The sequence below is a fragment of the Orbilia oligospora genome (genome assembly GCF_000225545.1).
Source record: "Orbilia oligospora ATCC 24927 unplaced genomic scaffold scaffold00006, whole genome shotgun sequence".
NCBI classification, from domain to species: Eukaryota; Fungi; Ascomycota; class Orbiliomycetes; order Orbiliales; family Orbiliaceae; genus Orbilia; species Orbilia oligospora.
In genome coordinates, this window is record NW_011645563.1 from 660,003 (window position 1) to 681,509 (window position 21,507).

The 21,507-nt window shown below is 45.1% G+C and overlaps 4 protein-coding genes across 4 annotated transcripts; 1 reads left to right on the plus strand and 3 right to left on the minus strand.

Moving 5' to 3' along the window:
- Positions 1–545: 545 nt before the first annotated feature.
- Positions 546–3,813, plus strand: AOL_s00006g219 (uncharacterized protein; the record flags this gene model as incomplete). Its single annotated transcript, XM_011119528.1, has 10 exons — positions 546–658; positions 743–1,079; positions 1,154–1,400; positions 1,501–1,895; positions 1,960–2,084; positions 2,154–2,365; positions 2,435–2,545; positions 2,615–2,893; positions 2,966–3,097; positions 3,176–3,813. The coding sequence occupies 10 exons, from the start codon at positions 546–548 to the stop codon at positions 3,811–3,813; spliced, it is 2,589 nt and encodes an 862-aa protein (XP_011117830.1).
- A 1,455-nt stretch (positions 3,814–5,268) lies between these two features.
- Positions 5,269–6,441, minus strand: AOL_s00006g220 (uncharacterized protein; the record flags this gene model as incomplete). Its single annotated transcript, XM_011119529.1, has 3 exons — positions 5,269–5,349; positions 5,427–5,750; positions 5,827–6,441. 3 exons carry the CDS (start codon positions 6,439–6,441, stop codon positions 5,269–5,271), a joined length of 1,020 nt encoding a protein of 339 aa, XP_011117831.1.
- Positions 6,442–8,044: 1,603 nt separating this feature from the next.
- AOL_s00006g221 (uncharacterized protein) lies at positions 8,045–9,859 on the minus strand (the record flags this gene model as incomplete). The annotated part of the gene is made up of 1 exon (XM_011119530.1): positions 8,045–9,859. One exon carries the CDS (start codon positions 9,857–9,859, stop codon positions 8,045–8,047), a length of 1,815 nt encoding a protein of 604 aa, XP_011117832.1.
- Positions 9,860–15,909: 6,050 nt separating this feature from the next.
- On the minus strand, positions 15,910–16,575 carry AOL_s00006g222 (uncharacterized protein; the record flags this gene model as incomplete). The annotated part of the gene is made up of 1 exon (XM_011119531.1): positions 15,910–16,575. The coding sequence occupies one exon, from the start codon at positions 16,573–16,575 to the stop codon at positions 15,910–15,912; it is 666 nt and encodes a 221-aa protein (XP_011117833.1).
- Positions 16,576–21,507: the final 4,932 nt, after the last annotated feature.

A 21,507-nucleotide genomic window follows, 5' to 3' on the forward strand; every position in this document is an offset into this window, starting at 1 on the left:
CCGTGATCATGATTTCGATATTGATCTTGTATTGTATATTGTATCTTGTATCTTGGTGCATCAGTACCAGAAGCGGGAGTAGCATGGCGGGGCTGCACTTACTTAGACTAGTGCATGCACCACAGCCTGCTTTAGCTCCGGCCGAGTCAAGTTCAAGCAGAAAACGCGTCTTCCCAGGCCGCCCATCTTTGTTCCGCCGCAAACCTGCGCCCGAACGGTGACCGACTCCGAATATTAATCAACCACAATAACTTAACTCGATCGCACAACCGCACTGTCATGCCTATGTCCGGGCGCACACTCGAGCTCTCTGCACCGCACGACACTGTTCCTACGCGACGACACTTCTTCGTTTTTACAACACGCAGGTTGTCCCTAGTGTGGGACATAAATCAACGGTGATCGAGGAAGAATCGCTAGCTACTTGCTCTAGTACCGAGGCAGTCGACAGTCAGTAGCGTCGCTCTTAAAGCCCAGCTCAGTTAAGGTCGGATCTTGGATCCTACGAGACCCCTCTGGCTAGCTGCACGTAGAAACCGAAAACCATGCCCGGCATGCTGATGGATACTGGCCTGGGAGACCTCTTTGAGGACAATGCGAGCACCATTCGAGGCATTCAAGAGTACATAGACAGACTGCGACAGGGCGGTTGTAGACAGTACGTCAACTATACTACTTTTTACATTTTGCATATTACCCATATAGCCATCCATTTCTAATTCGAGATAACTATCACATATAGAAGCATAGCCTGGGGGAAACTCGGCTGTATAGCCTCCGTAGCAGCAAACGGTACAGACGTCGAAATCCGTCACCTACAAGCTTCGACGAAAGATGGTTCCTGGTCTCTTAGTTCGAAACACACCATCAAGAACGTCCACGGCGGATCTCAACTCGCCAGTGTACACTGGAACAACATTGGGTCGGAAATCGCGATTACGGATATATACGGGAGATTGGCGATATGGACGGTATATGTGTCGCTGGACCGGTTGAACCTGCTGAGGCAGTCGCAGGTGACGGCTAGAGACGACTTATCCATGCTAGCTGGATTATGGTGGTTGAATATGAACAAGCCAGTGAGTGGCGACATAGGATGGCATTGCTCGTGGGATTTGGGACGGTTAGGTGGCTGACGGATGATGATATACAGTATGCTCTTAGTAAAGCCGCCATAAAAACGGATGGCGTTTTTAAATACCCCACCAACTCACTGCCTCCTATGGGACCTTTGAACCCGATACAAGGCCGTGCCGCATGTCTGGGTGTCACTAGGCACGGTGTGGTCAAAATGTGGTATTCGTCCGATGCACAGCACATTCAGAAAGCTACGGCGGAGTTGGAATCGTATACGTCCATGGATGATCTTATTACACATGCCGCATATGCCCCCGATAGAGGTACTTGAATTCCCTCTAAAAAGGCCCTTTTTTTGGACCATAACAGGTCCCTTCACCGAGTATTTGGGACTGACCACAAGATATTCATGAAGAACCACAGACCGAACAGCTGTTCTAGCCGTATATACACAATCCAAACAGTTGAGACTCTACCGCATCTCTATCGACTGGAAACATCCTGCTCTCCCCCCGAATACCAACGTCTCACAGCTCCCGTTACCAGTTACAATAATTGTAAAACGGTTAAAGATCGAACACTATCCAGGTGATGGACAAGATAGTGCCACATCGTTCCTTACACATTTGGAAGTTTTATCACCCTTTCCCGGTAACAATATGCAATACCATGTTGTCTTGGGATTCTTTGCGAATACATCGCAGCAACAGCCCGTGACCACGATTAAAAGGTGGGAGCTAAGGAACATTGGGACGTCGTTACACCCGGGGTTTGATCAACTAGCGCAGAGGAGGAATAGCACAGTCACAGAGAAAGAAGTATGGCTCCTTATCGGTCTTAGAGACTATTGATGAGTCTGAACTAACAAACTTGAAAATTCAGAGGCATGAACTCATTTCGTACCCGGACGTCCCTCTGCACAAATGCGCCCTGTCAGTCACACAGATCAATGCCAGTACGATGATCGGGGTAACATTCACAGATGGATCTTTCGAAATACGGGATCGGTGGGTGCCATACCTTTTTATGAAAGGTACCTAGGTTCAATACAAAAACTAATTCATAACTACTTTTAGAATGCAATTCAACACCGTCCATCCAACTGCTAACAATGACAAGCTGTTGAACATGGTACATGCGGGATGGCATTTCCCGTTATTAGGACCTCATGTCGACATTGTGCTATCGCCGAATTATGCCGCTGTTGCACTTCTTACTAAAGAACACGATGTGAATTTAGTACTAATGACACATAACGATGCGCTAGAGGGGACGCCGGAGGAGAATCGTAAGTTTAGATCAATTAGATGGAAATCGATAAGAATAACACAGAAGTTAACGCATCTTTTAATTCTAGCCAATATATTGATTGCAGCAGCCACACTCGCTCAACAGCACGCCTGCTCGTCGAATAACCATTCGAATAATGATGACCTAGCAGCCGTAGCGAGACAATATAACAATGATCGTATGACCCCCAGGTCCCCTAAAATCACCTCTTGAAAATCCTTTGTTCGATCTAACAACCATATTATAGATTTCAAAACTTGTGTTCTTCTTGAAGCACATCGTTCGCTAAATCAAGCTATTGATTTCCTACAAGAGCAAAGCAACGAGAAGTTACAACGTAACCCGTTCTTCCAGCGCTGCTTGAGTTTGCAATCCGTATTATACTACAAGGGATGGGCGAACCCAAAACCCATACCTGCTAAGATCGCACAGGCAACGTTGCATTTGAAAGCGACGTCTGTGGGGTTCGGGTATTTTATGAACAATGTGGCGAGACATAGGCAAGATGTTGAGGATTCTAAGTCTAGTGAGTACCTATATGCCATGCTATTGCATATTCTTGTCAAGGTAATACGGATAAGCTAATTCGGAGAAACAGATGCGCTACAGAATCTACTCGGTGTCGTGAAATGGGAGATTGACTTCCATGTCTACCTTGTCGATGAACTACTCGAGCTCGCACGTCGAGTACGCTCGAATCCAGGTGATATGGAACTGGTGAAAAAGATCAGTAAGCTACCTTTCCTCCCTCCCCGCGTTACCCACATCTATCAAACCGATCTTTTCCTAACGTAAAATTACCTTACAGTGCACGAAACCAACTCCTGCGCCCTCCCTCTAATCCTCACCGGCGCCTCCCGTTTCCTTCTAAAATACAACTCCCGCGCCCTCCGCGGCTTCGACCAAGCCGCCCGTGACCATCTAGCCCAAAACACCGTGGACGAAGCCCTAAAACAAGGTTTCCAATCCCTCCGAACAATCATGGACGCCAACCCCGTAAAATTCAACATGTTTGAAAAGTTACTAGTAGACATAATCGCCCACATCAAAAGAATAACCGAAACCTGGGATGCACAAAGACGAATCGACGTAGATCGGATGATATTCCTTACCGGGGAGATTCCCGAAGTGTTTTACCCCATAGTTGAGAAGTTTTTACAACATAGTTTGGGGATATTGAAGAATGATATCGATCCCTCGCAGATTTTTTTCTTCGATACTACTTGGTTGGGGTTTCATGATGATAGGAAGAGTGTGGTGTTTAAAAGGACGGAGAAAGTGGATACTTTGAGGAAGTGTTTGTTGAAGAAGGGGACACCGGTGAGGAGGTGTTTGAGGTGTGGGGAGGTGGTGGAGGATTTGATACCCAGCGCGAGGATGGGGCTTTGGTTGCAGAATGTTAGTAGGGTTTGTGTCTGTGGATGTTTGTGGATGCATGGGGATTGATGTGATAGTATACGATGGTTGAATGGATTTTTGAAAAATGGTATTATATTATGAGGGGGCGGGTTGAGGATGTATTGATATATATATATATATATATCATATTTATAGGCGTGGATTAGTGGTCTCTCTTTTCTTTTTTAATATAGAAAATCCCATAATATAATATATATGGCGATCAGTTATCCTGCCATCCGATAGTTTTCATTACTTCAGTAATTACACTTGGAAGCGACATTGAATCTGACTTGGAAGTCTTTCTCATATATAATCACGAAATCAATCGATCGAGCAAGACCGCCTTAAACTCGTTCCCCGGTATGAGACAATTGTTATTCTGTATTCAGCCCTTTTAAGCCCTTCCTTCTCTTTTTTCCTTTTCTTTTTTCAGCAAGATTATTAATTATTAATTCTCTCTTCCCTTTTTTTAAACCCAAAAATGTAGGCTCTGGACTTACCCCACCGCCCATCGTACATTGCACATCATTCTACCTCGTATCTCGCATCTCTCTCCCTAAAGACCCAAAAAAAAGGCAAATCGTATGATAATTCTTAAGTTTTCCCCCTGTCCTCCGGATTAGCATTACAACCATAGCAACTACTTTACTATTCCCACCCTTATTTGGTTTTTCCAATTCCAAGGAAGACAAAGGTAGTAGAGGGCCGAGGGAAGGGAGGAGGGAGGGAGGTATTAGAGGAAAGGTTCGGGATGATATTGGTGACAACAATATAATGTCAGAAACCTCTAGAGGGTTAATTCTTCCTTCCCAAAGAAACCAAAAAAAAAAGAGTATGCGTCCCAATAAAAAAAAAAAAAAAAAAAAAAGCGGGTGAACCAGGTGATCGCCTTCCTTAGCTTACAGAAAGTACCGGAGGAGATGTTTCTTATGTACAAATGAGAACATCGGCAAGGGGGAAGAAAGAGGTGGCGGTGAAGGAAGGGTATAAGGAGGAGGATAGGTATGTTGATGAATAATGCAATGAAAACGCCAATCTTGTTAGTATACATGGGCAATATGTATCCCGGAACAAGGTAAACGCTAAAACCACCGCCTATAGGTGAAAGGGCATCTGTAATTGTGGATGGCGGAGTGGATAATGCATGATAAGAAAGAGGTTGAAAAAAGTGGTCGAGACAGCAGATGGGGAGGCAAGAGAAATACCAACAGGTTGATGCGAGAGTTCCGGAGACCTAAAAAGAAACAGACGAGGCAAAAGAAATCCGATATCGAACCAGATCCTCCCTTTGTCTGTGCCTATGCGTTCATGGTAATATAGCAAGAAGGCGCAAGGCTTATAATAGGTTACACAACCTATATTAGTAGAACCAAAGTTAGAAAAACGTGGACTTACGAAAACGAGGATTGAGTTTGACGACGCAGGTGGCACATTACAACCGGAGCACGAAGCACCACTGTCGATCACATACCACTAGCACGTTTCTTCTAAACTTACTTCTCAATGCTGGTATTTCTTCAAAAATTCAGCTCTCTCGGCCTTGTAACGAATTATATCCTTGGCGCAGAGATCTTGGTATTTCTATTTGCGGGGCAAATAAGACTGTTAGATGGTCCACAATCATAAAATCTTCTTCCAGGGCTACAAAGATTCCGTACCTTCTTCTCAGCTGGGGAGGTGGCCTTCCACACTTCAGCCAGCTTGGCCATCTTGAGTTTGGGACCGACGTCCTCAACCAATCCCGAGTGGTATTTTTCCTGCATGAAGTAGACCCAAGCGGTACGAGGACGCTTGACCAATCTATCATCTTTGATCTTGGAGACGGGGTTGGAGCCCTTGATACCCTTCTTTTCTCGATACCCACGGATGCGGTTGCGAGCATGGTTGGCGGCCTCAATATCCAGCGGGTTCTGCTTTGCAAGCCATTGTGCATATGCAGCCTTCTTTTTGATAGATTCCTCAGCGGCACGGTCGCTCCAGACCTATTTGCATCATCGCAATCATCGTTAGTCTGTATCAAACAGCAAACCACTAGTTGGAAGGTTGACAGATTCCCACCTTCTTTTCGGCTTCGGAAAGGCCTCGCCATTTCTCAGCGACCTTCTTGGCCCTTTCAGAGCCCTTCAATGAAGAGTCGACGGTAGGAAGAGCCTCAATGAAGAAGAGACTGTACGAGGTGGTCTTCCTTGGTGGCGCGTCTCCCAATGCCTTGTCGTATTGGATCTGGATGCCGGGTTTCTTGACGACAGCCTTCTTCTTCCTAACGACCTTCTTCTTCTTTGGAGCTGCCTTCTTCTTCTTTGCGACTGGCTTCTTTTTGGTTGCAGTGCGACGAGTACCAGACTTCTTCGCAACGGTGCGACGTTTAGCAGCTGGCTTCTTCGTGGTTGGCTTCTTCGCAGGCGCCTTCTTCTTGGCAGCAGTGGTCTTCTTGGTAGTAGTAGTCGTGGTGGTCTTCTTGGTCGCGGTTGCGTACTCGCGAAGGACAAGGCTGGTCAAGAGAGGTAGATTGGCTTTCATGAATGGAGCAAAGGTGGCCTGGCTATTGATAGCATTGGCGGCACCGGACGAGAGAGGGCCGGAACGAGCAATGGCTCTGGCAACAAGAGCGCTGAGCTTTGGCAGCGACAGCCCGCTGCCGGCGGCCAGACGGCTTCTCCCGACTGCCAACATGATTGAAATGGGAAGTCGGAGAAAATGGGGGGTCGATAGGTTGTTTTATTTGATATTCAGGTAGCCAATACGAAGGATGAGATCGAGATTTCCTGTGGTATAACAAATTTTCGGATAATGAAAATTTGCGTTAGTGTTGACCTCTTCTGCAAGTTGATATCGGTTTTATCGTTTTAATTAGGAAATTCCAACATGAGGGCTTGTGTTTTCAATGCAATGTAATGATATCATATGCCAGGAGAGACACAATGGAAACTCAATTGGAAGCATAGACACATCCAGATCTGTAATTCTCCCGAACAATCCAGAGAAAATAGATAAACCCCGAAAAACGTGAAACACCAATGCGGAACAGAAAACAAGAGGGGCCGTACTCGGTGTTGTGGAGGGGCAGTGATGCAAGAGAGGTCACGTCGTCCACAATGCGCCTACCAGGCCCTGCACAACACCCGCCACCAAGCATCATTACATGCAGCTGTTAGCGACTCGGACGTTCCACACAGGTAGTCTCGAAGTCTGCATTGACGGTCATGGAGGGATTGCAGCACGGAGAGTAGACATACGGTACCTTTGGGAGCGACAGAAGTTTGAGACGATGCCGGCGACACCAGCGACGAAGGTAGAGGGGAGATGGAGATGATGCGATGATGAAGAGCAAGCAGATGTGGAGAGGAGAGGAGGGAGAAGAAGAGGGAGAAAGTCTGGAGAGGAAGACAAGTTGAGAGCAGGTGGCCGGTGGTGGGGAGAATTGTAGCGTTATTGTGTCGTCTGCCACCAACCGTATTAATAGCTAGCAATGCATGCAACGCTAATAATACCCAGCAGCCAGGACTAACTAGCCTGGGTGGGAGTGCCTAGCTAGGTGGTTTAGCCTGGTTGACTAACATGACTTCCTCGACAGCTATTTTCTGTTCATAAGCCTGGTTTATAATTGAATTGAATTGAATTGAATTGAATTGAATTGAATTGAATTTCATAAATTTTCACCTGACATGTCACCATTCAACCTTCAATTCTTCAGTAAAAGAAATTCCATATCGGATATATCTCAGGGTAAGTAGTACTACATGGCGGTGCATGAGCATGAGCATGTATGTAAGTACATAGTACATAGTACACATCAATCAAGTCGCTACTACTGGTAGACGAACGCTATAATACAGATGGCTGGTCATGAAGGAGGAAAGTATCCTTCCCTCGTCCTACTCTTTCTCTTCCATCCTAGCCAGAAATCAGGTAAAGGAAAGGAAACCAAAGGAAAGGGAAAGAATTGGGGGGAATGCGTTTTAGAAGCTCAGAAAGAAAGAAATCGGGACATAACAGAAGGGGTATAATATTACTAGAAAGAGAAAAAAAGAGAAGAGGAAGAAGAAGAAAGAAAGAAAGAAAGAGGAAAAAAAGAGAAGAAGAAAAGGAAATCAGATAAGTGGCTCAAGTAACGTTAAAAGAGAAAGATATTGAAAAGGGTGTGAAATATATATATAAAAGAACAAGGAAGTATTAATAAAAATACAGACCTCCTCGTGCGTGTCGTAGAGGATGGCATTAAATTTCGGTTTAAATTTCGCGTAAAGAGAGAAGGATGGAGAATTGTTAGACATCTTCAGTGAACCTCGATGTCTTGCTGCCGTCCTGGCTGGCAAGACTGCGACCGACACCATCGGGTCCAATCAACGAATGCATTCGACGGACGGCTCCCGGTGGGGGTGTTGGATATCTCGAACTTCCCTCCGGTTCGTTGACGAGAGGTGGTGGTGGTGGGTGGGGGCGGTCGCCGGGCCTGAGCGAGTACAGGCTCATCTTCGGATATGCGACTCACATGCGCCGGAGACCCAGACCTCATAGCTGTTCGCGCTGCACCTGGGTGGAAGGGGCTGGGTGTTGGAGCGTGCAGGATGTCATCATCTTGATAAAACGATCCTCTTGCACTGCTCGATGCCCCTCCCGCATGATGGGTTCCGCCACTGACATTCCGGCTACCGGTCTCGGATACCGATGCCCTGGCATTAGCCACGGCGATGCTAGCAGGGACCATGTCATCGCCGCCATACATAGATGGTAGCTTCCTTCCAGATATCTTAACGAACCCCCTCTCAGCCGGCTCGGCAGCTGTATCAGCTGAGGACCGACCGAATAAACCACCAGCCCCTAGTAATGTAGGCATTAATGAGGTTCGGGCCTGCGACATCCCTCCCACAGATCCAGCCCCGGTTTCCGCCGAAATCGCACGGTGGTGGCCACCTCTTGTTCCGGGACCCAAGATTCCGACGGTTCTTTCGCTAGTCCTCCGTCTTTTTCGCAACAAAAAAAGTAGCGCCCATAACACCAAACTAATACCCGCCAAACCGCCAAAAACGCCACCGAGGATCGGTGGGAGATTTTCATTGGCAGGTTGGTTTCCGCTATTAGAACCCAATCCAGCATCTGGGCTTTCAACCGAAGTTGGTGAGTCAAGTGGTGTGGTAGGTTCGCTTTCGGCGGGATATATTGTCGAGACAGCTACTTCAATCGAGGTGGATATCCGTGTTGATGAGTAAGGTGACGATGTCGATGTCGATGTCGATGTCGATGATGATGTACGGCGAGAGGATGGACGAGAGGTAGTTGAGGTTTCGAGCGATGTCGATGTTTTACGCACAGTGGTCTCAGTCCTCAGTATCCCATGGGCTGTCATATTCCTAGAGGGAACCATTGACGCCGATAACGTCGTAGGATAAACAACGGGAAGTTCACCAAGCGATACTGTCGCTTCGTCGAACGCAGCGGGTGTGGCCGATGTTGAGGTAGGGAACGTTGTAAATGTTGTCAGAGGACTGATAGGCGTCGGATATCCCGAAGTTAAATCTAATGACGAAGATGTAAGAGCGGTAGATGTTTCTATTGGCGATGAAGAATCCGCTGTCGACGTGCTCTCGGTCCACGTTGTCGTCGCCGTCGTCAATGCACCGGGCGTCGATGTTGGTTCCGCACTGCTGATTCCACCAGTCGCATCGAATGTAAACCATGATGAACTAACACTAACAAAAGTCGACCCCTCTAACGAAATCGTGGTGATCTGTAACGACAGTCCAATTGAGACTGTAACTGTCGCACCAGCGACACCAACAGGCCTATTCCTATCCACTATTTCGCTGACAATGACAGGTAAGGGAGTTGGATCACTCTCGGTTTCTTGTCGCTTAGCCACTACCACATTGCGCCGCCGATGCCTCTGGCCCGCGGCTGGACCCTTATCTCTCCTCCTCTCCAGCTGTCGCACTCTCGCAAGCGCGGTTTCCATATCGCGCTCGTTGGCTGTCGGTGTCCCATCCCTTTCATCTCCCGTCGCATCCAAGAAAGTCGCTCGCGATCCACGCCCCTGGCCATCCAGATTCCTTTGCTTAAAGCTCGGGATGTATCGCCTAATCCGCTCCCTCATCACCGCCTCGGACCACAGCAGGGGAGGCGGGGGATTTCAATACAACCTTATAGGGTAGATAATAAATGTTGCCGTATGCAAGTCGGTCTTGTTTTCGTTGTTGTCGGATCCGGTCCCTTGCAGCGATTCATTCGGACTAGTGATTAATATGGAACTTTGTGTGTTTCCTTTGGTGGTGGTGGGTGGTGGGCGAAAGCGAAAAGCAAAGACAGCAGTGGCTTATTTGATTCTAATATCACAGATATCGGGATTTCGCGAGAGAATTGAGGTAACGAACGAATTAACGAATGGTCGGGTCTGGGTCTGGATCTGGATCCAAAGCGATTGCTGTCAAAGACGGGTAATTAAGGGTCGCGAGGAATTTTGGGGGTTAGTGGAACGGAAGTCGACCGAGGCGAGCTATCCGTGGATGTACGTTTTGAAGGTATTTTTGGATATTGGAATCCGAGTGGCTGTCTTTTTTGGGGTTGTATTTTCGTCTGGATGTGATGGAGGGGGGCAGTTTGGAGGTATTATTATCGATCGGGGAACAACAATAACCAAAAAGCAAAACCCCGGAAAAAAACAAAATAGAACAAAAGATAAAATAAGAATAAACTAGAATCAAGGAAAATAAGGAGTGACTAAGTAGATAGTGAGTGAGTGAGTTAACGAGTGGGTGAACGAGCGGGCGAGTAAAGGAAAGAAAGTAAGAGCGTGGTGGTGGTAGCGATAGTGGTAGAAGGAGTGCAGTAAGAAAAACCCCGAAAGGAAACAGTAATAAAAATAAAAAATAAAAAAACAAGATAAAAAATAAAGTCAGCGGCTCGACAGAGGATTCCGTTCGAATTGGCGGATGTTATTTTGGGGGTTAAAGCTATTATCAGGAAGATGATGCCGAAAAATTCCTCATCTAGGAGCGGAAATTGCGGGTGGCACTTTCACTTTCCCTTCTGGTCGCTCGGGTTTTTTGGGGTTATTGGTTATTTCCAATTCGTTAAAATAAGGGAGCAGGAAGCAGGATCAGTTAGCTTCGGTATCGTCAGTCGCTCCAGCGATAATTTATTAATATTCAGAGGCTGTTCTCCTTTCGGATTAACGTTTTGAATTTTGTCGTGATGAACTACTTTGTACGATGCATATGGCGGCGTCTAATAGGCGTGATGTCCTGAGCGGTCATAGCTGGATGCGACCTTACTAATATAGTAGATGTGGAGGCGAACTCGAATCCGAACCCGAATCCGAATCCGAATCTGGATTCGATTTGAAAGTGGATTAGATATGAGAAGACGGACGGAAAGGAGACCCGGGTACTTTTTTAAAGTAGTAAGAACTGCTGTGTACTTGATGTCGTCGTCGCTGTCGCCACTAGGTTCGAGCCAGATCAGATAGTGAGTGTAGTATAGTATAGTATAGTATAAATACTAGTCGTCGACGCTTTCAAACTGAGATCGGTGCTAGCTGGATTATATTATAAGACTGATGATGATGGTGGTGGTGATGATGATGTCGACATGGACCGGCTGTACACCATCGATCTTAAACCGATGGAGGATGGTGTGTGGATGGCTCTTTGCCCCTCAGCTCAGCATGCAGTTAACCTGTCGCTCCAATTGCAACGGTCGCTCGTATTCTTCTCCTATGTTTCTTTCCTTTCTTTCTTCAAACTAAACCCAGGTTGACCTGATCCGACCCGACCTGGTCTGGTAAGTACTATAGATGTAACTATAGTTTAGTAAACAAGTCCAGGACGGAACCAAGAAACGAGCGAAAGAAGAGGAAAAGGAAAAGGAAAAGGAAAAACACACACAAAGACCAAAAAAAAAAAGGACAACCGGGAAACGAGAGATATAAAATGATATAAACCAAGAAGTCAAAAAAAGAAACGAGAGTGAAAGGGTGGGAAGGGAAGGGGAAGGGGAAGAGGGAAAGGGAAAGGAAGGCGGGGAAAGAAAAGAAAGTAAGAGCGAGAACGAGAACGAGAACAATCAAGAAAACAATCAGAAAAAAAGGAAGATTAATTGGAAGTTACTAACTAAAACCAAAGCCGCCTGTGATGTCGAAAGGGACTGAATTACTTACTTACAGTATGTATGCCTGTATGTATGCATGCATGCATACAGACAGACATGCAATACGTAAAAGATACCTGGTCTGGTCGAAAGCCGAAAAGGAATACAGCCGACTAGACTGTCAAAAAAAAGCACTCGTGAAAACAGAAAAGAAAAAAAAAAACAGGGACGGGAATGGCAAAGGATAAAACGGTTCTTTTGATTTTGACCCAGGCCGGGACAGGCGAATGTTAATTAAGTACTTACTTAATTATCAAGAATCTGATATTATTACTGTGGACCTGCCCCGTACGATTCGATTCGATATCGAGCGATAATTAAGGGTGTGTGCCAACGTTTAACGGCAGGTTGAAGACAGACCAGAATTGAACAAAATAAAATAAAATAAAAGCGGCTGAAGTGCAAACTATACTGTAGTTACTTAAGTAGTCAGTTATACATGTACTTACTTACTGGCGATTGCGTCTTTTCTCGACAGGTTCGGTGAAGTATACCAGTGCAGTACAGGCGAGATGGATATCCTTTCCGCCAGTGTAGACTTCCTTACAACCACTTCCCTGATATAAATAAAGGTGATGTCTGTAATATACGGACGCCACGACTTAAAATTAATATTTGCATGTAACCACCGCCGCCTGTTTTTTTTTTTTTGGACCTTTGAAAGTAAAGTAATCACCTTCTGCAACTTCACATCGGCTTAATTACGAAAATTGAACCCTGGCCATGGCCGTGGACTCGCGAACAACTTCTCACAAGAAGGGAAAAATATCCCCGTTAGCCTTAACTAACTAACGTTAACCTTCGATGGATTCTTTCTGGGGGGCTGAACATGCAAAACAAAATGCAACGGGAGAAAGAAAAAAAAAAGAAGAACGTGATCACAGGGTCCGGTCCCAAACTAGCTATAATAGCATACTATGTGCACCTGTGCGCGCTCGAAGGCCAAAATTATATCAAATCTGGATTCGAACGGGGTTCGAATGGAGTTCAAAAATAGGTCCATCGGCTGGATGCCCCGGGAGCCTAACTACTTGTTAACTACCAAGTGCTCGCAAGTCCCCAGTTCCTCATGCGGAGGAACCGTATCTACGCATGAGGTCGCTGCTCCATATGCAACCTGCGGTGCGTTAGCGTCGCTCCTCGATAAGAATCGACCGTCGGCCCTGGCAGCAATGACATGTCAGTCTGCAGTACCAAGACCGAAGACCCACCTTGAGAATCTCCCACGCTTTGTTCCGTGACCTTCTGATGACATTTTCCACAATTATTACTATGGTAGTAATAGTATCGTTATTATTTTTAACGAAAGGAGTTCTTCCAGTTCGCTAAAGCGGCTCAAATCCTTATTTCCATTTGGTCAAAACAAAAAAGAAGGTTTCCACATCTGCATCAGTAGCTGGATCAATTGGCGAATTACATGGCTGAAGATATCTTTTCCAAGAAACATTTCCCCCCTCTCTTCTTCTTCGAAGTCTCTAGCTCTCCTCTTTCTCTTCTCTTTTTTCGTTCTTTCTTTCTTTCTTGCCTTACAAAGCTGCAGTTGTTTTACCCCCAGCTCCTTCCTGCACCATTATTCACCCAATTCCCACGCGATTGGCGGAATCAAAAAGGATTTAAAAACATCAATTCTTGAACGAAAATCTCCCGCCTCGCCTCCACGCTCTCGGCCATACTCAATCACCCACCTTACATATTTGTGCCGGGTAGATACGAGTTCCATTCCCAAAAGAAAAGAAAAGGGAGAGGAGAAAAAGGAAGAATTCCTTTCGCATGAGGGGAGGAGGAGAAGAGTCCCCCCCCCCCCCCTCAATTGCCGAAATCGCATGCCTTTTGTAGCAAATAGAAAAAGATACCTGTCAAAGACCGTTTTTAATATAAAAAATTTTAACTCCCCACTCGAACTCCCAAAAAAGGTAGCCGCTCCGTTCACTAGTTAGCACTGGGTGTTATAATCTCGGTATGTAATGTATCTAAATGTCCTTTCCCCAGGCACCTCCATGAAACATGTGCTGTCCCACCGATTAAAGTACCGGTACCTGTATACTATCCCATCTCCTTTTAAATCTTCACGGAGGGGGGAACTCAACGTCCAGATCTTTCCTTTCCCCTACTTCATGCAGGTACGCGTGTATTCGGACACCCCTAAAATAATGAGGTGATTGTGCTCACCAATAATGTTATTATGAATGCTATTTATCTATCTATATCCCAGGAGCTGATACATATCTATGGAAATATGTACGTAGAAGGGATGTGTGTCTCCATAAGCTATGATTCGAATTGATTGATTCCAGCTTGGGTCGCTTGTTTCAAAAAAAACCATTCATGACAGGGAAACATAACTGACAGTTATATCCGTCCAATCCTGGCCTCATTATTAGTGAAATTATTGGTTGAATAGAAAGAAATAATAATATAAACCAAGGTAACACAGAGCTTGCAATTAATTATATATAATATCAGCGAAAGAGAAAAGAAATTCGGAGGAATTCCCTCTTTTATTTTATTTTTAATTTTTGTCCACATGGATGGGATGGGATGAATGAGTGGATTGTCAAAAATTTGATCGTCGACAGCAGATGGCGACGGTTATTGGTGCGACTGTAACCCCGGGTTAATTTGGATGGATCGAAAAGGACCTGCATCTACATCTACAGGATTTCTCTGCAGATACATCCTCTAGCTCTACCCACCAGTCGATTGAGATTCAAAAAAGGAGACCACCATTTTTAAGGTCTTGTGAGCATGAATAAATTATCGACAGAGCTAGCTACCTAACTAGCTAACTACTCCGAAGAATACTCGAGTTAGTTTTAGGAAAGGAGTTGCGGAGGCTTTTCTCTCTCCCTCCCTCTCTCTCTTTCTTTCTTCTCTTCTCTCGTGCCCTTTTAATTAATTTCACGAATTCGATCTACCGACCGTTCCTTTGGAATAATTGGTTCTCATGTAGCTGCCATATTTGGGGATCCATTGGTCCCACCCTTTCCGCGATCCGAATAACCCCAAGCGTGGTGATCTGTAAGATCTATGCCATATCTGTAGATATTGATCCTAGACAGTGTAGCATTCCGGAAAAGCCATGTCTAATCGATAAAGCCCGGTTTTAAGACATTGTCATTTTTAACTGGTTAGCTGCTTTTCTGGAAAGGATGCAGCCTTTTTATTTATTTTCACTTTTCTTTTTCTTTTTCTTTTTCTTTTTTTCTAAAAAAATTTTTTTTTTGACTTGGATAGGGTGCTGTATAGCGACCTAATATGTAGGCAAGTAGGAGGTATGTGAATATATCCCCGCACGGTCGTTGTATTGTTGTATTGTGTGCGCCAGCTTCTTGAATGGCTTAGATCTCTGGGTCGATGTCTGAAACCTTTGTTCCCCAGACGCCACTGAGATAGATCCCTACTAGTTAAATACTTACCTACCTAGGTAGCTATGGTTATGCGATCTTAGATCTTTTGTGAAGCAGCAGAAGCTATAGCTAGCGCTTGCCAATAACCAATCGTTGGACAATTCCGAGGTTGGGACCAGCAAGGAGGTCAAGTATTGCAAACAGGGTGGCGCTGGAATGTTAAACCTCGGTCAGTTTATAAGTCTAGATCTAGATCTAGAGCTGTCAGCAACTAAGCTAAGCGCGAGGTATCTAAGTAGGTAGCATAGTAGGCCCCGGGGTAGGTAGAGATTGTGCGAATGGGTTATAATTAACGGCATTGTTTACAATATCAATGTTTAGTGACGGTCTTAAATAAAATCCAAAGGCTGGCTAAGACCTCATCAACAACAGCATCTATACATTATGAGATTAAACCATCGGCCATGCCTTAAACCAAAAATCTAATAGAACAAAACACAAATGAAGACAGAACGACCATGGATCTGATGCTATTACATACCGTCCTAGCTCATGAAGAAAGTGTAAAAAAAAGTGACACCCCCTCAATATAGAAATATGATAATTAAACGTATATGAAGAGAACCCCCCGCTCGAAAGGACGATTCCATTATTAAACAGGCTTATCGACTTTATCCAACCTTTCCAGAATAGCATGTAATTCCTTAACCATCACCTTCCTCTTCTTCCTAACCTCCGCTCCATCGTCCCCATCGACATCCACGGAGTCCAACTTCAACATCTCACCCAAAACCGTCTCACTAAGTCGGTGATGTTCATCCCTCCGCTTCGCCTGATCTTCCGGTGGATTTGCTTCAAAGGCCTCCACGAGCGGAAGGACAGCCCCGGTAATATGCTTCCTCACAAGTTCAATCTTCTCCATCGGTGGGATAATCTTCTTCTTCGGTGGCTCAGGTGTATTCCTCGAAGACGATCCAGCACTCCCGGATGCCGAAGGGGGAGGTGCAAGTTTTGACTTGGACGCCATACACAGGATCTTAGCTCCGTGCTTAACTTTGAAGTCCTTCAACAGCGCCGCATCGTCTTTAAGATGACTTCCCGAGAATAACAATTTGATAGAATGTTCGTGAGAAAGTCCTAGCGCGTCCAGGACGGAGAGTCGAAGGTCTTTAACTGTAGTCTTGGTGTCTACTTCCCCCTTCGGGAAATTGATGCTATATGTCTTCGCACCCTGTTGAACGTATACTACATCCTCTGTTCTAGATTCATCGTCGTCGAACAGCGACGAGCCGGTAACGGATTTGAGGAATCGCTTCATCGGGAGGAGAAGTGTGATCGGGATGACGAAGATGAGGATGATGGTTAATAGGAGGTTGACGTCGGTTGTGCGAAGAGACGGTGGGAGGTGTGATTGGATGTATGCGAGTTCGTAACTAAATTTATGGGAGAGAGATGTGAGGTTTTCGGTGAGGACGGAGGATATCCGAGCTGGGAGAACAGTCTCCCAGAGATCTTTGGACGCCAGTTTGGAAAGTTGTTTCCTTTTTCTCTCCTGGTCTCTTTTTGTTTTATGGCTTTGATAGGTGGGTAGGCGAGTTGCGGTGATGACCACCAATTGGTGGCTATGACGATGGGTTGGTTGTGTCTTTTTTTTGTAGATGGATTGGGTTGGGAATAGGTTGAAGTTAAGGAAACTGTATTAATGCCAGATGCAGCTCCATGGTTCATTGTCGCCACGGATGTCGGATCTTTTCTTTCCTCTTCACCTTTTTTTTTTTTTTTTTTTTTTGGAACGAGGGAAACTTGCCGGATCGGGATACTAACCTGAATAGGAAGTGTTTAGGCCTGAAATGGTAGTCTTCGATGACAACAACTTCGGATGTCAGAATGCAACATTTCACATGTTGTTGATCTGATGTGTATATGTGTCGACGATGCACTACGATTATATGAGGCGGGTAATGAGACTATATGAAATATATAGCTCATCCGATTTTGAGATCTAATTATAGATTAGATTAGACATATGAAATCTAAGATACTCTATCTCATAAAACTAGATCTATAGATTTGACCTAGGAATTAATGTTCAGTACTGGCATCTTCGAAAATCCATTTCGACGTCAGTCAGCCCTTAGCTCAGGGAAAAGTCACTCGATATTGACAGCGCAGTATTTAGACTAAGCTGGTGATCAATTTATGCATAGGCCTATACTATATAAATAAAGAAATTGCAAAAAAGAATTCTCAAGCTATCTATAATATCTATTGATCACCTCAATTATAATTATGCCAGCAATTAGGACTGTCAAAGTTCGCAGTACTAGTCTCCAAATGTCATCTATCAAACCTAACAGCGCGCTATGCATGATCATGGTTTTGAATCCTGAAGATAGATTATATATGTTTGGGGATTGGCAATGTGCCCTGTATACTGTATTCTCTGGTTATAGATAATTAATCGATTTGTCTCGTACCCAGACCTGGAAGCTGCGCAGGAGGTAAAGAATTGATATATATGTATACATGTGATATTGGAGTTGTCTTTCCACTAGAACTATACGATCTGGAAATATGAGGGGTACAAATCGAGGCCTAGGCTTGATTGCAGAACTATCTTTCAATGTGGTCTCAGAACTTGATTTTTTTTGTGCCGCACACGAAATATGACATTGTGCGTTCTAGTGTGTCTACACACTGAAAATACCGCGTTCTGGACACTGAAAACGTCGTGTGCGGGACACTGAAATCTTCGTGTACTTAATACTTGTTACGATTCGTATAAGACATAATTATGTTTACTAACAGTTAATTTTCAGACCTTTGTGAGTGATAACGTCGATATCTTGTCTCGTACCCAAACCTAGAAGTCCTAAGACCTCAAGTTCCGCCGCTCGAGTGGGACTATATTGATGCTGAACTTAAGCCCGTGAGAATAAATTTCATGCTGTTAGAATTAGAATGTTCACCACTGTTGTAGGGATGTCTCAAGAAAAGACCGCTATAGCTATAATACGAGTAATAGTAATGCAGAACTGGATGAATATTGATATGAAGGTGCTAATATAGGCAATATAATAAGAACATATATACGTACCGACTCCGCACCCACCGGTATTAATTATCTGGGAAATAAAATAAAAAACAAGATAAATTTAAAGTTCAGAGGTCGATTATATTATGTTAGGACTTACGTGGGAGAAAGCAATAGGTCAGCCTCGTGCCCTACGTATATCCCAGTTTTATATTCTATAGATCTCCATCTTGTGACGTCTGGGTATCAGATCGCAAATTTGAAGTTTGGGTTCCCAGCTCGTGTATTCAATACTAGACTCGAGTATGTAACCTTGGGCCGGAATATAAAAAGGAAACCTAGGACTATACTATATAGCTATCCGGCGCCGCCTTGGACGGGTTTGGGTCCCAATTCGGTATTAACATTATAATATTGTGACCCTCTAGAATGAAATTCACACCCCGGCGGCATCGATCTTCAGCCCCGCTCCCTCCGTCCCAGATAATAATACGGAGTACCAACCTCGGATATCGGTGCTCACGCCACAACCCCGCCATTTATTAATGACTATAATGATCTGTTACCCCCATCCGGTCAATCCGATCGCGCAAATGGCGAACGAAATAGACTATCACTTAGAGGGTCCAGGTATCCATGTAAATCCTATGCACCTAGGTGATATTGTCGGACTTGCACAGGAATAGGGACTAGGAAAGGATCAAAGGAGAAAGGAGATCGACTACTTCTATCGATACTAGCAGAGGAGTTTTGTGACGATAGGTGCAGCTAAATGGTAGCATTATATTGCCAAGTTTTTAAGAGTTTGAAATGGCCGTGAAAATAATTTTGTTTTATGTGATAGGCAAAATGGTTACTTTGGGTGATGTTTAGGCGCCCCTGTTTATAATTACGAGACTGCCATGGACTTACGTACCCACTTGACGAAATTAGCAATATGTTGATGGTACTGTATTTACGGTTATACTATTCATACAAACGAATCTAATTTCTTAGTAGTAAGATTGTCAATATTGGTAAATTATTTTTAATATATAAATGCAAAAAGACCCCCCCCCCCCTACTGTGTACTATGTAGAAATCGTCTTGTGATCCGAGGTTACTGAGCTCTAGGTAGAAGGTTTTATGCAATGCATGTTGGATATAATATAGTATCTGTTGTGGTCTCTGCTGCCTGCGCTATGAACTAGTAACAAACTGCTAGTCGCGGCTACAATTTCCCGTTCCTTTCACGAAACAGTTTGCGAAGAGATATTTGAGGGGTAGACTTCTATTCGAGAAGTTATATATATACTGAGAAGATATTTTCGTTCAGTATGCATATATGTGGATCTAGACTCACCTTCCTAACATCGCGATGCGTTGTGTGGCGTTCATAAGATCGGGATCTGGTCTCAGGCTGCGGCTTCGGTTGTTTTACATGTTTCTATCTTTTGAGTCGAAACAGAGTTAGAACACAGCACTGTTCATCTCGCGGGTCGGGTTAGTTGGCTTGGATGTAATTGTTCACATGGCAAGTGCGACATTGTGCGACTCGAATCGACTCGAACCAGTCTAACTTGTTCAGCTGAGCATCGTGTTTACCACAATTCCGCAGTAGCGTCGGTGGTGTCGACGAATCGCAGTGCAAAGATATCTGGCCCGATGACCGCCCCTTTTCACCCCTCGCTTGTCAAAGGGTAGATGCAATAGAAGAAGTGATGTATGCATAAAATCCAACCAGCTGGGTTCTTCTTCCGCCTTATTAGTAATTTTTGATTGGCTCCATATTTTCCCTTTTTCTTCCCCTTCCCCACCAGGTTCATACCCTCGATAAAATATCACAAGGGTTTAATTTTGTAAAAGCCGTTGGGGACGAAAATATCAATGCCGCTGTTGATCTTTGACGAAAAGTAATGAGTGAATGTGGGACTAGAATCAAAGGTCGCTAGCAACCCTGTCGCAACCGTTGTCTTGGGTATGGATGTGTGTATTTTCTGCAAAAGAATGAGGCGCGAAATTCGCCGGGGAGGGCACATCAATACGTATGCGGATGATTCTTTTGAAGCATTTCGAGGTTAACGTTGTGACCCTGGCCTGGAAAAAAAAAAAAGGAAGATTCCCTGCGTGGGAGACCCTGGTTACTGTACGTTCGAGGCAGCTTCTTAACCCCCGCCTAGCTAGCCTGGTCCGCCCATCGCCTGCAGTGTCTCGACGTCTTGCTCCACCGGCATCGCTGGGAAGGGCCTGCGGCATACCATCCGTTCCTGAAAAGGAATAACCCCATCCCTAGGCTTCGGTGCCTCCCTTCTTTGAAAAGATGGCCCCATCGTCCCTTGATGGCCTCTTCCTTCCCTTCCTTCACCCCCCATCATATCTGCACTGACCACAGACTACGAGCTCACATCGTCCAGAGTCTTTAGAATTCGAACTTGTACGTTCTTGTGGTCGGGGCTCGGGCTTCTCTCTCATATCGCAATAAAACATCAAATTTCGTCCGGACCCTCCCCCTTCGGCCTCTTGAAAATTTCTGGAACCCAAGGCGGTTGCTTGGTTGGCCGCCCAGGTTACTTTGTCAAAATTTGTTCGGATCAACGTATCGGAATCCACGAGCTTAATTTCCATATTACCTATCGCGTGTTAGTGCCAGGTTTCGAGATTCAATAGCACTCTGAACTAAGAGCCCTCATTTGCTGTTGCTGACCTGACAAGACAGCAGCCTGCCGGGCTGTCTTCTGTGATTCTGTGCATTTGGCGAGGGTCTTAAGATTTGGGTTTCCCCTTTGGATCCCCTCGGAGGCAGGCTTTTCTTTTTGCCTCTGAGTCTTGTCGAGTCTTGAGCCTTGAGTCTTCGAGTCCTGATTCCTTTGCAGAGTTGTCTCTCATCGGTCAGCTGTTCTGGTGTCTCTTCTTAGGTCCGATCCGTGAAGAGGTTGAGTCGAGTCGAGTCGATAGATTGCATTGCATTACAGCACTGCGCGCATTTGGCAGCAGCACATCGTCTCCCTCGATTTGGCTCGCGTAGAGTGCACAGTATTCTGGTCTGCTCGTCGTCTCCTTTCTCGCTCTCCCATCCACCTTGACATTAATCCTCTCTCACTCTCGATCTCACCCTCTTTCGCTTCGAAATCCGGTCAACTGCACTGCATTTGCACACCTCTTGTCTTTGTCTTGTCCGACTGTTCCGTTTCTTTTTTTTTTTTTTTTTTCCTTTCTATTTTCCTTTCCTTTCGGTTC